At 39.6% G+C, this 14,045-nt stretch overlaps 1 protein-coding gene across 3 annotated transcripts in view; it reads right to left on the minus strand.

Moving 5' to 3' along the window:
* Positions 1-286: 286 nt before the first annotated feature.
* MFAP3L (microfibril associated protein 3 like) overlaps positions 287-14,045 on the minus strand; it is a 39,360-nt gene continuing 25,601 nt past the window's right edge. For 2 of the 3 annotated variants that reach the window (XM_048847691.2, XM_048847692.2), the window contains one exon: positions 287-7,707. In XM_048847691.2, coding sequence (XP_048703648.1) covers positions 6,845-7,707 — 863 coding nt within the window. In that variant the 3' untranslated portion in view covers positions 287-6,844. Of the gene's footprint in view, positions 7,708-10,309; positions 10,432-14,045 lie in introns of those variants that run through there. The other variant, XM_048847693.2, reaches the window with a different exon arrangement.

Consider the following 14,045-nt stretch of genomic DNA (forward strand, 5'->3'; position numbering starts at 1 on the left):
CTTCTCCCCCAGACTGAACTCTTTTGGCCAATTTGTAAGGTCCAGGTTTCTGCTATCACCTGATCCTTCTTTAGTCTTGCCTCTTTGGCTGAGAAGAAACTATCAAATTGTGGCTCAGGCCGGGTGGAGTGAATGTGCCTAATAGGTCTTGAACTCTTTCTTGCCTATGATGGGGATTCACCCCATAACAGCGTCACTTCAAACTTCAGATACTGCTGTTTTGTAACAGTACCATAATTTTTCTGAGTAATCACTGCTAATTTCAAATCAGGAAACACACTCAATATACTCTGTGAAAATTCTTTATTGAAACAATGATCAATTTACAAGCTAGATCACATTTTTTTGCCACTTTAGCATGAACTGGTTTCTCTTTGTGATTTACGACTGCGAAAAATCTTAGAATTGACAGTTCTTAAAAGCAAAATACAGTAACTATGCTTCTGATCAGCAGAACACATTCATAGGTCTTTTACATTTGTTGTAACATTAAAGAAAACTTCCAGAATTACTGAAATATAACTTGTAATTTAGAGCAAGCATTTTCTTTGCATCTATGAAAGTTTCAGCAGTCCCACAAAGTATGATCGATACCAAGGAGACCAACACTTTAAATAGTGATTTGCCAGTATATTCTTGGTAACAACTTCCAACTCTCTCTGAATTCACCACTGGGTATTACTGCTTTTTTTAAAAACGAGTTATTCTAAATCAGTATGTAGGTAACTTACTTTTGCAAAGCTGGTCAGGAAACCCTGATTATATGTTACAATACTTTCAGTTCTTGACACATAGGGATGACCATGAAGGGTGTAGCTGCATTAAGAACACAAGATCCCCTTATTTCATTCTAAAATTGGATTACTCTGCATGATATGTTTAGAACATAATTTTGTCTGAACAGGGACTTTCCGCATTTTGAGTGTTGTATGGTACTAAACACACGGATGCTTAACAAATAATAATAGTGTAAAAAGGTGTGCCTAGGCCAAATTAGAGGTAATGTATCACTCCTATTCCCCTTAAGTGCCTAAGGTGTGTGATGAAACCTATCCTGGATATAAATTAAAGTTATGTAAATACTAGAAATATAATTATGGTTCCATCAAAACATTTATACTAGCTATTCCCAAATGTTATTCTTTCATCATATTATGAAACACAGTTTATTTGAGATAGATTATGATTAAACAGGAGGAAGAGGTAGAATGAGATCTTCAGACCTTGTTTGGCACATCACTACTGCAAAATGAGTGCTTAAAAGCATTTACTAAACATTTATGCTTATAGGTATAATGCAATAGATCCAAAAAGATACTGAAGATTACTCCACCTATATGAAAATAGAGAGAAAATATTTAAAACAGAACTATTACAAACCTACATTTTTTCCCACATAAAACTATTTTTTCATTCAACCAAGTAACGCATTAACTATGACCAAACTATTAAATGCCCCAAAAAGTTATATTTACCTTTTAAACATTTTTATGCATAGGTAAAGAGAGCCTTCAGATTACATTGATTGAACCAGCATCATCTCGGAACTTTAAGGTTTAATTAGGTGAAATCCTAGCTCCAATGTCAAAACTCCTATTGATGTAAATGGGCCAGAAATTCACTTATTATGCCTGTCTTAGCATCAGATCCAAGCAATTTAGATAAGAATTGGTTCACTGTGCACTTTAAAGGCTGTGCTTCATTATTCACTTTGCATGGTCCAGCCCTTTGAAAAAAATATAAATTTCCTTGAAGTATAGATTTTATTTTGAAATTTTGCTGGAAACCATGGGGTTATTTGGCCTCATACTATTATAATTTAGTAATAATTATTATTGAACAGATTGCAGGAGAGAATAGGGGCCTTAATCAGGATCAGAGCTCCACTGTGCTAGACACTGTGGCATGGATCCTCAAGGGACTTAGGTATCACAATGCCTAACATTAAGGTGCCTAAAAAATCACTGGAATCCACAAAGCAGGAGTCAGGGCCTTGGCTCCCTATATAATGCATGGGGGATATAGGTGCTTGAGAATGGGATCCACAAAAGCCAGCATGCTAGGTGTGAGCTGCCTAAGATAGCCAATGGGAGATACACCCCTCTAATGGGTGTCTTAAATGTTGAACTTCATGAGTTGGATGTAGCAGTAGCTTAAGCCTGGACTGGAGAGAGGCGCCTATCTCAGCTAACAATCCACAACTGGGAACCTCTCTTAGAGGAAGGTGGCTTAGGTGCCTAAACTGTTTCTTTCAAGAATGTGTGCTTAGCTCCAAACAAAACAACGGGGGGGGGGAGAGGAAGAGGTGGCCTCCACCACAACCGTTAGGCCAGCAGTGGTTAGGGTAAGATGTGGGAGACCAGGGTCAATTCCCACTGCTCTCTGAGAAGGAAAAGGAATTTGAATAGGGGTCTCCTACCTCTGTCATGAATGCCCTGATAACTGGGCTACAGAGTCATTTCCTCCCCCGGTGGCCTAATTAATATTTAATACAAAGTGGAACAGCTTCAACAAGAGATTGAGACTCACATTGGAATATCCCATAGTCCACTGAGATGGGAAGCCCCTGTTCAACCCCCCCCTCCTCATCAGACACAGGGGGGAATTGAAATGGAATAAGCATTGCTCTGCCCATCGCCACCTGGTTTGAGGATTGCACTGGGGCTTAGGAGTGAGATGGGTGTCTGGATGCCTGCCAGAGCAGCAGTGCACATGCCAGAGGCAGAAATTTAGGCCTGGTCTACACTGCTGCTGAAGTCAATGTAAGTTACATTGCGCTTCTCGGGGAGGGTAGAGTATTGAAGTCAACAGGAGAGCGCTCTGCCAGCAACTCATCGCATCTTCACCAGACCCACTAAATTGATGCCGCTGCATTGATCACAGGAGTGCCGATTTACCATGCAGTATACACAAGCCCTCAGGCTCTTAAGGAACTTTTACATTAGGACTTTAGGTGTCTACGGGCAAGGTGGATTGATTTAAATCAAAGTGATTTATAGCACCAATTTTAATCATGGTTTAAATCACCAAGCAGAAAACCTTGATTTAAATAATTAATGTAAATCGTGTTTTGCATTTGTACTTTTTAATTCTTTTCCTAAAGAAAGGGGTGATTCTTGTTAGTTAGTACTATTAAAACACGTTATTTGTAACTAAATATAATCTTTGCTGCTTTTTACTAACCAGTAGGATGTAATATATCTATACATATTTATTTAAACAAGTATATAGTTTAGTTTACATTTATTCAGATTTTTAATTTTTAAATATTGTATCATGTTAGAAAATGGTGAAAGATGCATCTCTTATTTACCAGATTAATTTTTTTTTTACTTGTGATGTGTATCAAGCTCTCTTTGGATGGAAATTGAAATTTAACTAAAAATGCACTAAAACAGCATTTTAACTTTTTTATTAAATAAAACTACCTTAAGAGTGCTGAATATACAAGAAAAAAGTTTATCAAAACATGTTTTGCATTTAAAACTGATTTATTAAATAAAGGAAATATGATCTGTAGTTAATGAACTGAACTGATTGTTTCTAGTCACCATGCCCTTTGAAATTTTAGAACTAGTAGATCTCATTCTCTCACACCTAGTTTTTATTCTTCTAGTCGGAGAGGGTAAACAAGCCTTCCAGCTTTTTCAACTCCCAATTGGTTTCTTAACTTTGAATGAACTAGTCATTGAATTTAACTAGCTGAATAAACTGAAATGAGGAAAATATTCTCTCTGCAACTGCCGAAGAGGCTACTGCTGTCAGAAGCTGGTTTAGTATTTCAACAAACTCTGGTTGCAGGGGCTTTTACTCACAAACTGGTGAAAGTTACTGGCTATGCTTTTCTTGAAAACTTGGCAGCAAACATGTAATGCTTAATATTTTTATGTTTAAATGGTTTTAATAGCTTATACTAATTTTAGCCCTCAACATAGGTTGTCACTTTCAAATTTATTTTTAAATAGGTTTAGTTTAAAAAAAAATCAGCATTTAATTTAAATACAAAATATCTAATTTAAATAAGTTTGATTTTTTTGGTTTCAAAATATTGATTTTTTTTTAATCTCTTTGCCTCCAGGGTTAGGTGGCAGCTGAGAGGGGATTTTGTAGATGGCAGTCGTGCTTAAAACTGGGGGCTTAGGAACCTAAGCCGCTTTGTGGGGCCCGTATGAACTCAAGAGATGACATACTTGCAGTCCAGAGTTGCTCACAAACTCGAGGAGTAATCTCTTCCTAAATATATAGCATTCTGCTTTGAAGAACAGTGTGGCTCTTCATGAGAAAATTACTTTCACTGAGCAACAGGCAAGTCACTTTATAGTATGAAACCATTTTTTGCTAAACATTAAACAATTAGGAATATCAATATGTCTCTTTAGTATAAATAATTAAGACAAATTAAAAGAACTCAGTGCACACTTCCAGCCTTGCTTTATGTAAAATCTCCTTTTTGTTAACCAAGAGCAAATAAGTGATTTAAAGCAAAAGGGATAAGAACATAAAACAAAAATGTACTTCAGACTGAACAGCTTACAGTGTGTTTCAGTTGGTGAGCACTTTCACTCTCACAGGTCATGATAAACATCTTTCTAACACGCTCCTGTCTCCTCTTCTGCACAGTGTGGTCTAGATTTGTTTCACGTAACTGCAACTACTTATACATTTGGGGCCAAATTTTAAAGAGGCCTTACCCCGGCATATTTCTGTTTGTGAAAGTGCACATTTAGATGTCAAATTTCCTGACTACTGGGTGCAATCAAGTAGCTAGGCATCTAAATGGCTATAACTTACACATACAGATGATTGCACCCTAAAAAAAATTAGTGCAATTGGGCCTCTCTTTTTTTGTTTCATACTCATTGGCCGTAGAAACGTAAGGAAAGGGACATTTTCCAGGTGGGGGTGGGTGCATATCTTAGCTAGCTCAGTGTATCTCAGTCGATTTGTAACTGAACTGGGTCCTGAGGAAACTCCACACTCCATTCAGGGCACCACCACCATTGTTATCCATTTCTGATGGCTGCAGTTTCAGTGACCTTGTTTGCCCCCAACTATTTATGCAATGAACATATCTGATCTTCTCCAAGCCAAACATCAGCACTGCTCAAAGTTGTACTAGCTGTGACAGCTGTTGAGAAATGTCTGGGTGGCCTGTGCTCACCAGTTTCTCAGCAGTCTAAATGAATTCTCTCTCCACAACACTCTGGATTAAGAGACTCCAGGTTATTTCTAACACTTGATCTAATGCATGGTAGCCCTTCTCCAAAGTGAAAAGACCATGGTCTGCTCAGCAGTTCCAAGTGAAATGTGTATCAGATGATTAAATAACCTACTGTTCATCATGCACAAATTCCCTCTTGTAAGTGATCTCTTTCCATGCTCATCCAGTAGTGCATAATATTACAGTACTTCTGAAATAGACACTATCCCCCTTCCCTCCCCCACCTTTGCAGTTCATTAATATCCTAGCATAACTCCATGACCCTAATATTATAGAATCGTAGGACTGGAAGAGACCTCAAGAGGTCTACTAGTCCAGTCCTCAGCACTAAGGAAGGACTAAGTCTTATCTAGACCATCCTGGACAGGTGTTTGTCTAACCTGCTCTTGAAAATCTCCAATGACAGACATATGCCCCACTTGCCATGATTATGATAGCTATATAAAGATGGAGTAATATTTGCTAAGATCAGTTAACCCCCTCACCCTAGAAGATCTCAATTTCATGAGGATTTTTTAAAATAGCAAATCAATTGTACAATCGTAATATAGTTTGTGATCACTGTCCATTTTTATGCACTGAGGCGACCATTATGACTTAATAGCAAGTATTTGACTAATTTTTTGACTCATAGCCAGATTAAAAAGATTATGATTATGGATGCACTTGTGTTTGTTCATCAGGAAACTATATTGCTAAAAAGGAAATCCTGATAAACAAGGATCTTTTACCACTTCAGCCTCACCTGCAACAAAATACTGGAGGTTACAACACTTTTACTGAATCTACACTCCTGACAGGTTATATAAAATCATCTGGTTCCATTTACTTCTACCATGTAAGAAAAACAAGACAATACATTCTGGACATCCACAGTCCTTCTCAATATAAACTTCTGGTAAAATCAACAGATGTTTAAATATATGAAAAAAATCTACTCAGTATTTGTACTGTAGCCTGTTGACAAATAAAGTGCTTTCTCTTCTGTAGAAACAAATACACTGTATATCATCTGTGTGAAAGAACACTTATTGGCTTCTTCAGCCTAAGGGGTAGGGGAACCTATTTCCCCACTGTCTAAACATAAATAAAATGCTCTCAAATGAAAAAGACACATTTAACCTTCTTTAATTCACAATGCAGCTTGGCAAAGATGCTTGGTAAATGGGATCTAACTAGGATTTTATTTGGCAACTGAAATCCTGCCTCCTGGGCAATGTCTCAAATTCTTGGGAACAGTTTCACAAAAATGCAGCAGATGGAAGGGAGGAAGCAGAAGGAGAAAAATGAAGAACAGCTTTATGTTTAGTAAGTCTAAGTGTCTTTAGCACTACAAATGATTTCCAGGAGGTCACTGAAGATGACAACAACCTAGAAATTGCTGAGGTAAATGTTTCTGAAAAAAAAATCCTAAACCAAAAAGAGCAATTAGTATTAATATAATAGTAATTACTCTGTCATACATCATAGTAAAATTAACTCAGAGAAGAAAATATCAAATAATCCACATGCATGCTTTTTCTATGATAGTCTCCAGGTAAGGCTTAGCGGCAAGTACAATATCTATTTTTAAAGGAGCTCCACCTGATTCTTCTTACTATGCATAGATTAACAGAGTAATTATCATACATGGCTTTCATAAATAAAACACGTATTTTTGTCAGTTGCCAATGCTATATCATTGGAGTTTGGTTCAGTAGAAGGCTCAGGAATTGGATCAGTAGGAGATGCTGGTGTTTGAGGAATCTCTTCTTCCTTAATTTCTGATTGCACACAATCTTGTGACTGGTCATCTATACAGTCCTTTTTGGACAGCTGATGAACTGACACTTTTATCGCAATCTGCTGTGGTTGTTCATGCAGTGATGATGCCTCAGAGTCAGCTGTGAGAGAGTCGCTGCGCTTTAGTGCATTAGGGATCATAAACATATCCCCTCCATCAGTAGACTCCTGGCCTTCTGCTGCTTGCTGTACAAAGTTCTGTCCCTGTTCTTCCAAGCCAACCACCTCCATGATTTCTTCCATTATAGTCCTGCAGTTCATGATGAGAGGTGGCAGAGGAACACTTCGGGCAAGTTCCTCAATGTAGCGAGCAAATTCCATGGTCTTGAACTGGGTTACTTTGGCAAGCTCAAGCGTTTTGGCTGAGGTGATGATTGGGATACGCTTAGCAATCTCAAAGGCTTTTTGTAGTTTCTCTGCTCCTTCTGTTCTGAAAAACTCATTGATTGCTTTCTCAGTTTTCTTCAGATGGCTGCTCATCATACACAGCCTGGTAATGTTCAAGATCATAACAATGGTAAAAGCTACGAGGCAGACAATCATGTAATAGATCCCCATATCTCCGGAGGTAAAGACGACTCTCAGAGTCACAGTATTATTCACAGTGCCATAGATGTTAGAAGCAACACATGTGTATTTACCTCTGTCGTCAAAAGACACGCTGGTAATGTTCAGTAGCCCATTGTCAAGAAACCACCATTTTCCTGCAGGAAAGATATAGAAGAATTCAGTCCAAAACATTTGTTTACATGGTCAGTATAACGTTTTAATCATCATTTTGGTCATACTGGCTCCAGAATTTAGAAAAATGGCAATAACTAGACTATACTAGAGTGAATCATTTGTCGTCACAAAAACATGCCTGCTTTTAGGATCCCACCAGAATACAATTTCAGGCACTGTGAAGATCACTGATTATACTCAGGTCGCATTTTAAAAATGTCTCACTATCCATAATAAACTGTATTTTATATCTATCATAGTCAAACAAGTTAAAAACCTAATTACCTACTGCAGACAGCATCCTAAACACATGCTATACTTCATAAAATGCTGAATTTGAATGAATAATAGAATCTGATGAGGTTCAACAAGGACAAGTGCAGAGTCCTGCACTTAGGACGGAAGACTCCCATGCACCGCTACAGACTAGAGATTGAATGGCTAGGCAGCAGTTCTGCAGAAAAGGACCTAGGGGTTACAGTGGACGAGAAGCTGGATATGAGTCAACAGTGTGCCCTTGTTGCCAAGAAGGCCAATGGCATTTTGGACTGTATAAGTAGGGGCATTGCCAGCAGATCGAGGGACATGATCATTCCCCTCTATTCGACATTGGTGACGCCTCATCTGGAGTACTGTGTCCAGTTTTGGGCCCCACACTACAAAAAGGATGTGGAAAAATGTGGAAAATGTCCAGCGGAGGGCAACAAAAATGATTAGGGGTCTGGAACACATGACTTATGAGGAGAGGCTAAGGGAACTGGGATTGTTTAGTCTGCGGAAGAGAAGAATGAGGGGGGATTTGATAGCTGCTTTCAACTACCTGAAAGGGGGTTCCAAAGAGGATGGATCTAGACTGTTCTTAGTGGTAGCACATGACAGAACGAGGAGTAATGGTCTCAAGTTGCAGTGGGGGAGGTTTAGGTTGGATATTAGGAAAAACTTTTTCACTAGGAGGGTGGTGAAGCACTGGAATGTGTTACCTAGGGAGGTGGTGGAATCTCCTTCCTTTGAAGTTTTTAAGGTCAGGCTTGACAAAGCCCTGGCTGGGATGATTTAGTTGGGGATTGGTCCTGCTTTGAGCAGGGGGTTGGACTAGATGACCTCCTGAGGTCTCTTCCAACCCTGATATTCTATGAGACTCAAAGAGCTTGGCTTGTTTAGCCTAACCAAGAGAAGGTTGAGGGGAGATATGATTGCTATCTATAAATATATCAGAGGGATAAATACCATGGAGGAAGAAGAATTATTTAAGCTCAGTACCAACGTGGACAGTCCTTATGGATATAAACTGGCTGTCAGGAAGTTTAGACTTGAAATTAGGCGAAGGTTTCTAACTACCAGAGAAGTGAAGTTCTGGAACAGCCTTCCAAGGGAAGCAGTGGGGGCAAAAGACATACCTGGCTTCAAGACTAAGCCTGATAAGTTTATGGAGGAGATGATATGATGGGATAGCCTAATTTTGGCAATTAATTGATCTTCGACTATTAGCGTAGATATAACCAATGGCCTGTGATGGGATGTTAGGTGGGGTGGAATCTGAGTTACTACAGAGAATTCTTTCCTGAGTGTCTGGCTGGTGAGTCTTGCCCACATGCTCAGGGTTTAGCTGATTGCCATATTTGGGGTCAGGAAGGAATTTTCTTCCAGGGCAGATTGGCAGAGGCCTTGGTGGTTTTTCGCCTTCCTCTGCAGCGTGGGGCACGGGTCACTTGCTGGAGGATTCTCTGCACCTTGAAGTCTTTAAACCATGATTTGAGGACTTCAATAGCTCAGACATAAGTTAGCGGTTTGTGACAGGAGTGGGTGGGTGAGATTCTGTGGCCTGAGTTGTGCAGGAGATCAGACTAGATGATCTTAACGGTCCCTTCTGACCTTAAAGTTTATGATTCTATGAAGACCTGATAAGTCACCAAGTCCATTGCTGTTCCAGTGAAGATTGTAAATTTTCTGGTGTTTTGTTATAGCATCTTCTATCATCTTGTTACTGTTAACTTTACAACACACCCAAAAGTATGCTAGGGATCTTACAGTGCAGAAAAAATATGCAAGGAGCTTACAATCTAATTTTAAATATGACTTGACAAAGGGGCGTGACAAGATAGCAGGGGTATGACGACAGAGGAAAGAGAAGGGCCGCACCAATAAGATCACGCTGTTGCTCAGTAAAATCTTGTGCACATGTTGGTGGGTATTTCTTTTTATCTGAAGAGGCTTATTGGGAGCAATCTTTACTGATTTATGCAAAGTTATTGATACATTTGATCATTACATTCTACTACGAGAGTTAGAAGTGCAAATTTTTCATCCTTTGACCCTAGCATGGCTGACTGATTATCAATCAAATTGAGCTCAAATAACTTAGTTTAAATATCTGAATCTGCTCCCATTTCCGCCCATCCTTATATTATAAGGATATTGGTTTAGCTCCTCTTTTCTCCCCTGCCCCCCAATTAAATAGCTAAGTTCCATCTTTAAGTGACAAACACCACTATTTAGACACTAGGGAGACATTTATGCCCTATTCAGTCGATTTGTAGTGTGGGTTTGCTAAATTGCAAGACTGGCTTAAAAGATGATGTTCACCATGGCTGTGGAGGGCTGGTTTAAGGTCCTGCATCACTTAAATTCTGCAGTAAATTCCAGATGGACAGAGAGTAGAGCACACATGGACAGTGTAGCTTTACAAATACTGGGTGTTTCTGTGTTTCTCTGAATACCACACAGTGGATCTCCATGCTGATCCTCTGTACAACAGCAGGTGGTTAAAGGCAGGGGCACAGGATCTGCAATTACAGAGATAAAGTGGCACAGACACAACAGCAGTGGAAACGCCTACACTGGCAACCTCACCTCTTGATGTGGGTTGTGTGTGTCTGTGTGTGTATTTAATTCTCTCCCCCTCCAATTTCATCTTCTCTCTCCATGGAGATTTGTTGGTTTGTTTAAAAGCTTTTAGTTCTTGGATTCTTAGTCTTATGCTTTGGAAGCATTTTATGTGCCATTTGAAATTAATCAGACAAGCCAGCTTCACTTTGGAATAATTAGTGGCTTTCCTCCTTTCAAAAATTATTCTAACTCAAAATATGGCTCATCCTAAAGGTTTCATAATTAGTTTGCACATTCATCCTCAGCGAAAATCTATGCATAAGCCTACTTAACCTTTTTGGAGTTCCTAATTATTTTTTCACCAACATTATTAGTTCTGCACTCTTATTCTTATGGAGTTTTCAATGTCTGAAAACTCCCAATACTAATCAAAGTGTCTAATGATGAGCAGGTGAGTACATCTTTTTGCATTATCAGGACCTCACCCTCCAAACATTGTAAGCTAGTCAGAATTTTCCATGTCTGCAGGTGTTACTTTGTACATAACATTATGAAATGAAGAAGTTCTGTAGTGACTGTTCTAGACATGCTGTGTACTAAGCCACAGTATAAATCATAAAATACACTATGGCAGATTAACATTTTTGTTTTGTTTCCCTATTATTTTAAAGTACAGTTATGTTCATAGCGAATGTATATATAAATTCTCTAGTACATTAGATAGTTAGTTATCAGTAATAAGAAGTGTGGAACTTTGTCGTTAATGTACTTTTTAGATTAATTTAGTATTCTAACAATATTATAATGCGTATTTCGTTAAATAATCTTAACTATGGTCTGATTCTGCCACCTTTATTTACATTGAGTACTTTACTATGTAAATAGCCCAGTTGATTACAAGGAGACAACTTACAGAGTCAGACACTACTCAACATGAGTAAGGGTGTCAGAACTGAGCCCTAAAGTTTTCTTGTCTAACCACACAGAATATTTTAGGCTGGGGTGTGGAATTCTCCATACTATTATATCCAAAAACACACATTAAAAGAATGCTAAGATTGTGAAGTCAAGCAAGAATAGATGGTATTATTATCCCATTTTGAAGCTTGGGAACTGAGGTCCTGTTGAAAAAAAGCAGCATGTGGCCATGTAATTAAAGACTGTATCATAATGCATACACATTACACATTAAGTTTGCACAGGCAATTTTAATTCTGGCATTTCCTAACTTTTGAGTGTCTGGCTTTGCAACCTTAATATTCTTTGAACTCAGGGGTTGTTTGTTTGTTTGTTTTTTTGCATGTGTCTCATTTCTAAAACAGAAATTCCATCGTGTGGCATTATACTGACCCCCATATATACTGACCCATTATACTGCTTGGTCATTATCAGGGTTGAAACCTGTAGATTCGCCGCACAGACCTCTGCCTCTTGAACTAACAGAGCAACTGATAGCAGTTGTAGGTTTTCAGTCTCTATATGCGCTAGCACGAAAGGGAGATGGGACACAAACTCTGCCAGTGGATTTTTGCTGACAGCAAAGGAAAGATCAGATGCAGGAATTGCGAGATGGTGAGGAATGGTGACTTGTTCTGGAGGGCAGTGTGTACTAGTGGTCACAGACCCATCAACCCATTCCCCCTAAGCTTGACTCCTTCTGTCCTGTCTCTAACCTGTCCATGTTTCAGTCCTGTCTCTTCCCTACCCTAGGATCCTTATCCCAGTCCCATCGTCTTACCCTACCAGTCCCAGTCTCTGCTCTTCAGGCTTCTAATCCCAAATCTGTCTCCTTACCCAGCCACTTCCAGTTCTTCCCCCACATCCTGGCTCCTCAACACATCTGTTTCCCTCCACCCACAGCCCAACTCCCCCAGCTCATTCCCAGTCACAGTCTACTTGCCCAGCTGGTCCCCATCTACCCTCTATTCCTGATGTGATCTCAGTTTCCTCCTCCCTGGCTCCCAAGCTTCTTGGCTCCAGTCTCCTTGGCACCCAATCTCCTTGCCTATCCCAACTCCCATTTTCTTTTTTCTTCCAGCCCCTCCCCTTATCAGCTTCTAAGCACTTTCCCCAAACACTCTCCAAGCTCCTTGTCACAATCTATTTCCACCACCACCCCACCCCTGTGGTGTTTAGATGCTGTAATTATTAGAACTGGGAGCACTGGCTGTTGGGAGTCTGAAAGGATGGGAAACAGGAAGTGGGGGCGGGGCGGGGGGGGGGAGTTGAGGAGGCTGAGTGAGAGCTACCGAGGGTGCAACAGCAGCTTGGTAAAGAGGTTTCCACTTTAAAAATAAAGTCCTGTTGAAGTTTGTTAGTACCTTGCCTGGGTGTTACAACATTTTGGTGACGAGGAGGGATCTTCTGCCTCTGAACCCACCTGCACCCTTTCTGCAAAGCCCAGGTGAGCTTCTGTCATAAATATAAAGGGAAGGGTAAACACCTTTAAAATCCCTCTTGGCCAGAGGAAAAACCCTTTCACCTATAAAGGGTTAAGAAGCTAGGATAACCTCGCTGGCACCTGACCAAAATGACCAATGAGGAGACAAGATACTTTCAAAGCTGGAGGGGGGAGAAACAAAGGCTCTCTCTGTCTGTGTGATGCTTTTGCCGGGAACAGAGGAGGAATGGAACTTAGTAAGTAATCTAGCTAGATATGTGTTAGATTATGTTTTGTTTAATTCCTGTTTTTGTGTCTTTTTGTAACTTAAGGTTTTGCCTAGAGGGATTCTCTATGTTTTGAATCTGATTACCCTGTAAGGTATTTACCATCCTGATTTTACAGAGGTGATTCTTTTACTTTTATTAAAATTCTTCTTTTAAGAACCTGATTGCTTTTTTCATTGTTCTTAAGATCCAAGGTTTGGGTCTGTGTTCACCTATGCAAATTGGTGAGGATTTTTATCAAGCCTTCCCCAGGAAAGGGGGTGTAGGGTTTGGGGAGGATTTTTGGGTGAAAGACGTTTCCAAGCGGGCTCTTTCCCGATTATATATTTGTTAGACGCTTGGTGGTGGCAGCAAAAAAGTCCAAGGGCAAAAGGTAAAATAGTTTGTACCTCGGGGAAGTTTTAACCTAAGCTGGTAAACGTAAGTTTAGGGGCTTTTCATGCAGGTCCCCACATCTGTACCCTAGAGTTCAGAGTGGGGAAGGAAACTTGACAGCCTTCAATTGCTTTTATGTGTTTGAGAGCCTCCATATGTTTGAGACTTATCTGCTTGCAATCAGTGCTACAGAGATTTCTGAAGTAAGAAAGTGTGCTCTGCTAATCCACTGCCTTGGAGCAGAAGGGCAGCATATATATTACACTTTTTTTTCCCTTGCAGATGATAAATATGAGACTGCATTCACTGCATTAAAGAACTTTTTTGTGTCAAAAGTGAATGTAGTAGCTAATCGCTACAGATTTCACCAGCGTGAGCAGAAAACAGGGGAGACTATAATGCAGTATATTGCTTACCTGAGGAGTCTGATTGTAACTTGTAACTTTGGGAA

This window comes from Caretta caretta, chromosome 4 (assembly GCF_965140235.1).
Source record: "Caretta caretta isolate rCarCar2 chromosome 4, rCarCar1.hap1, whole genome shotgun sequence".
Taxonomy (NCBI): domain Eukaryota; kingdom Metazoa; phylum Chordata; order Testudines; family Cheloniidae; genus Caretta; species Caretta caretta.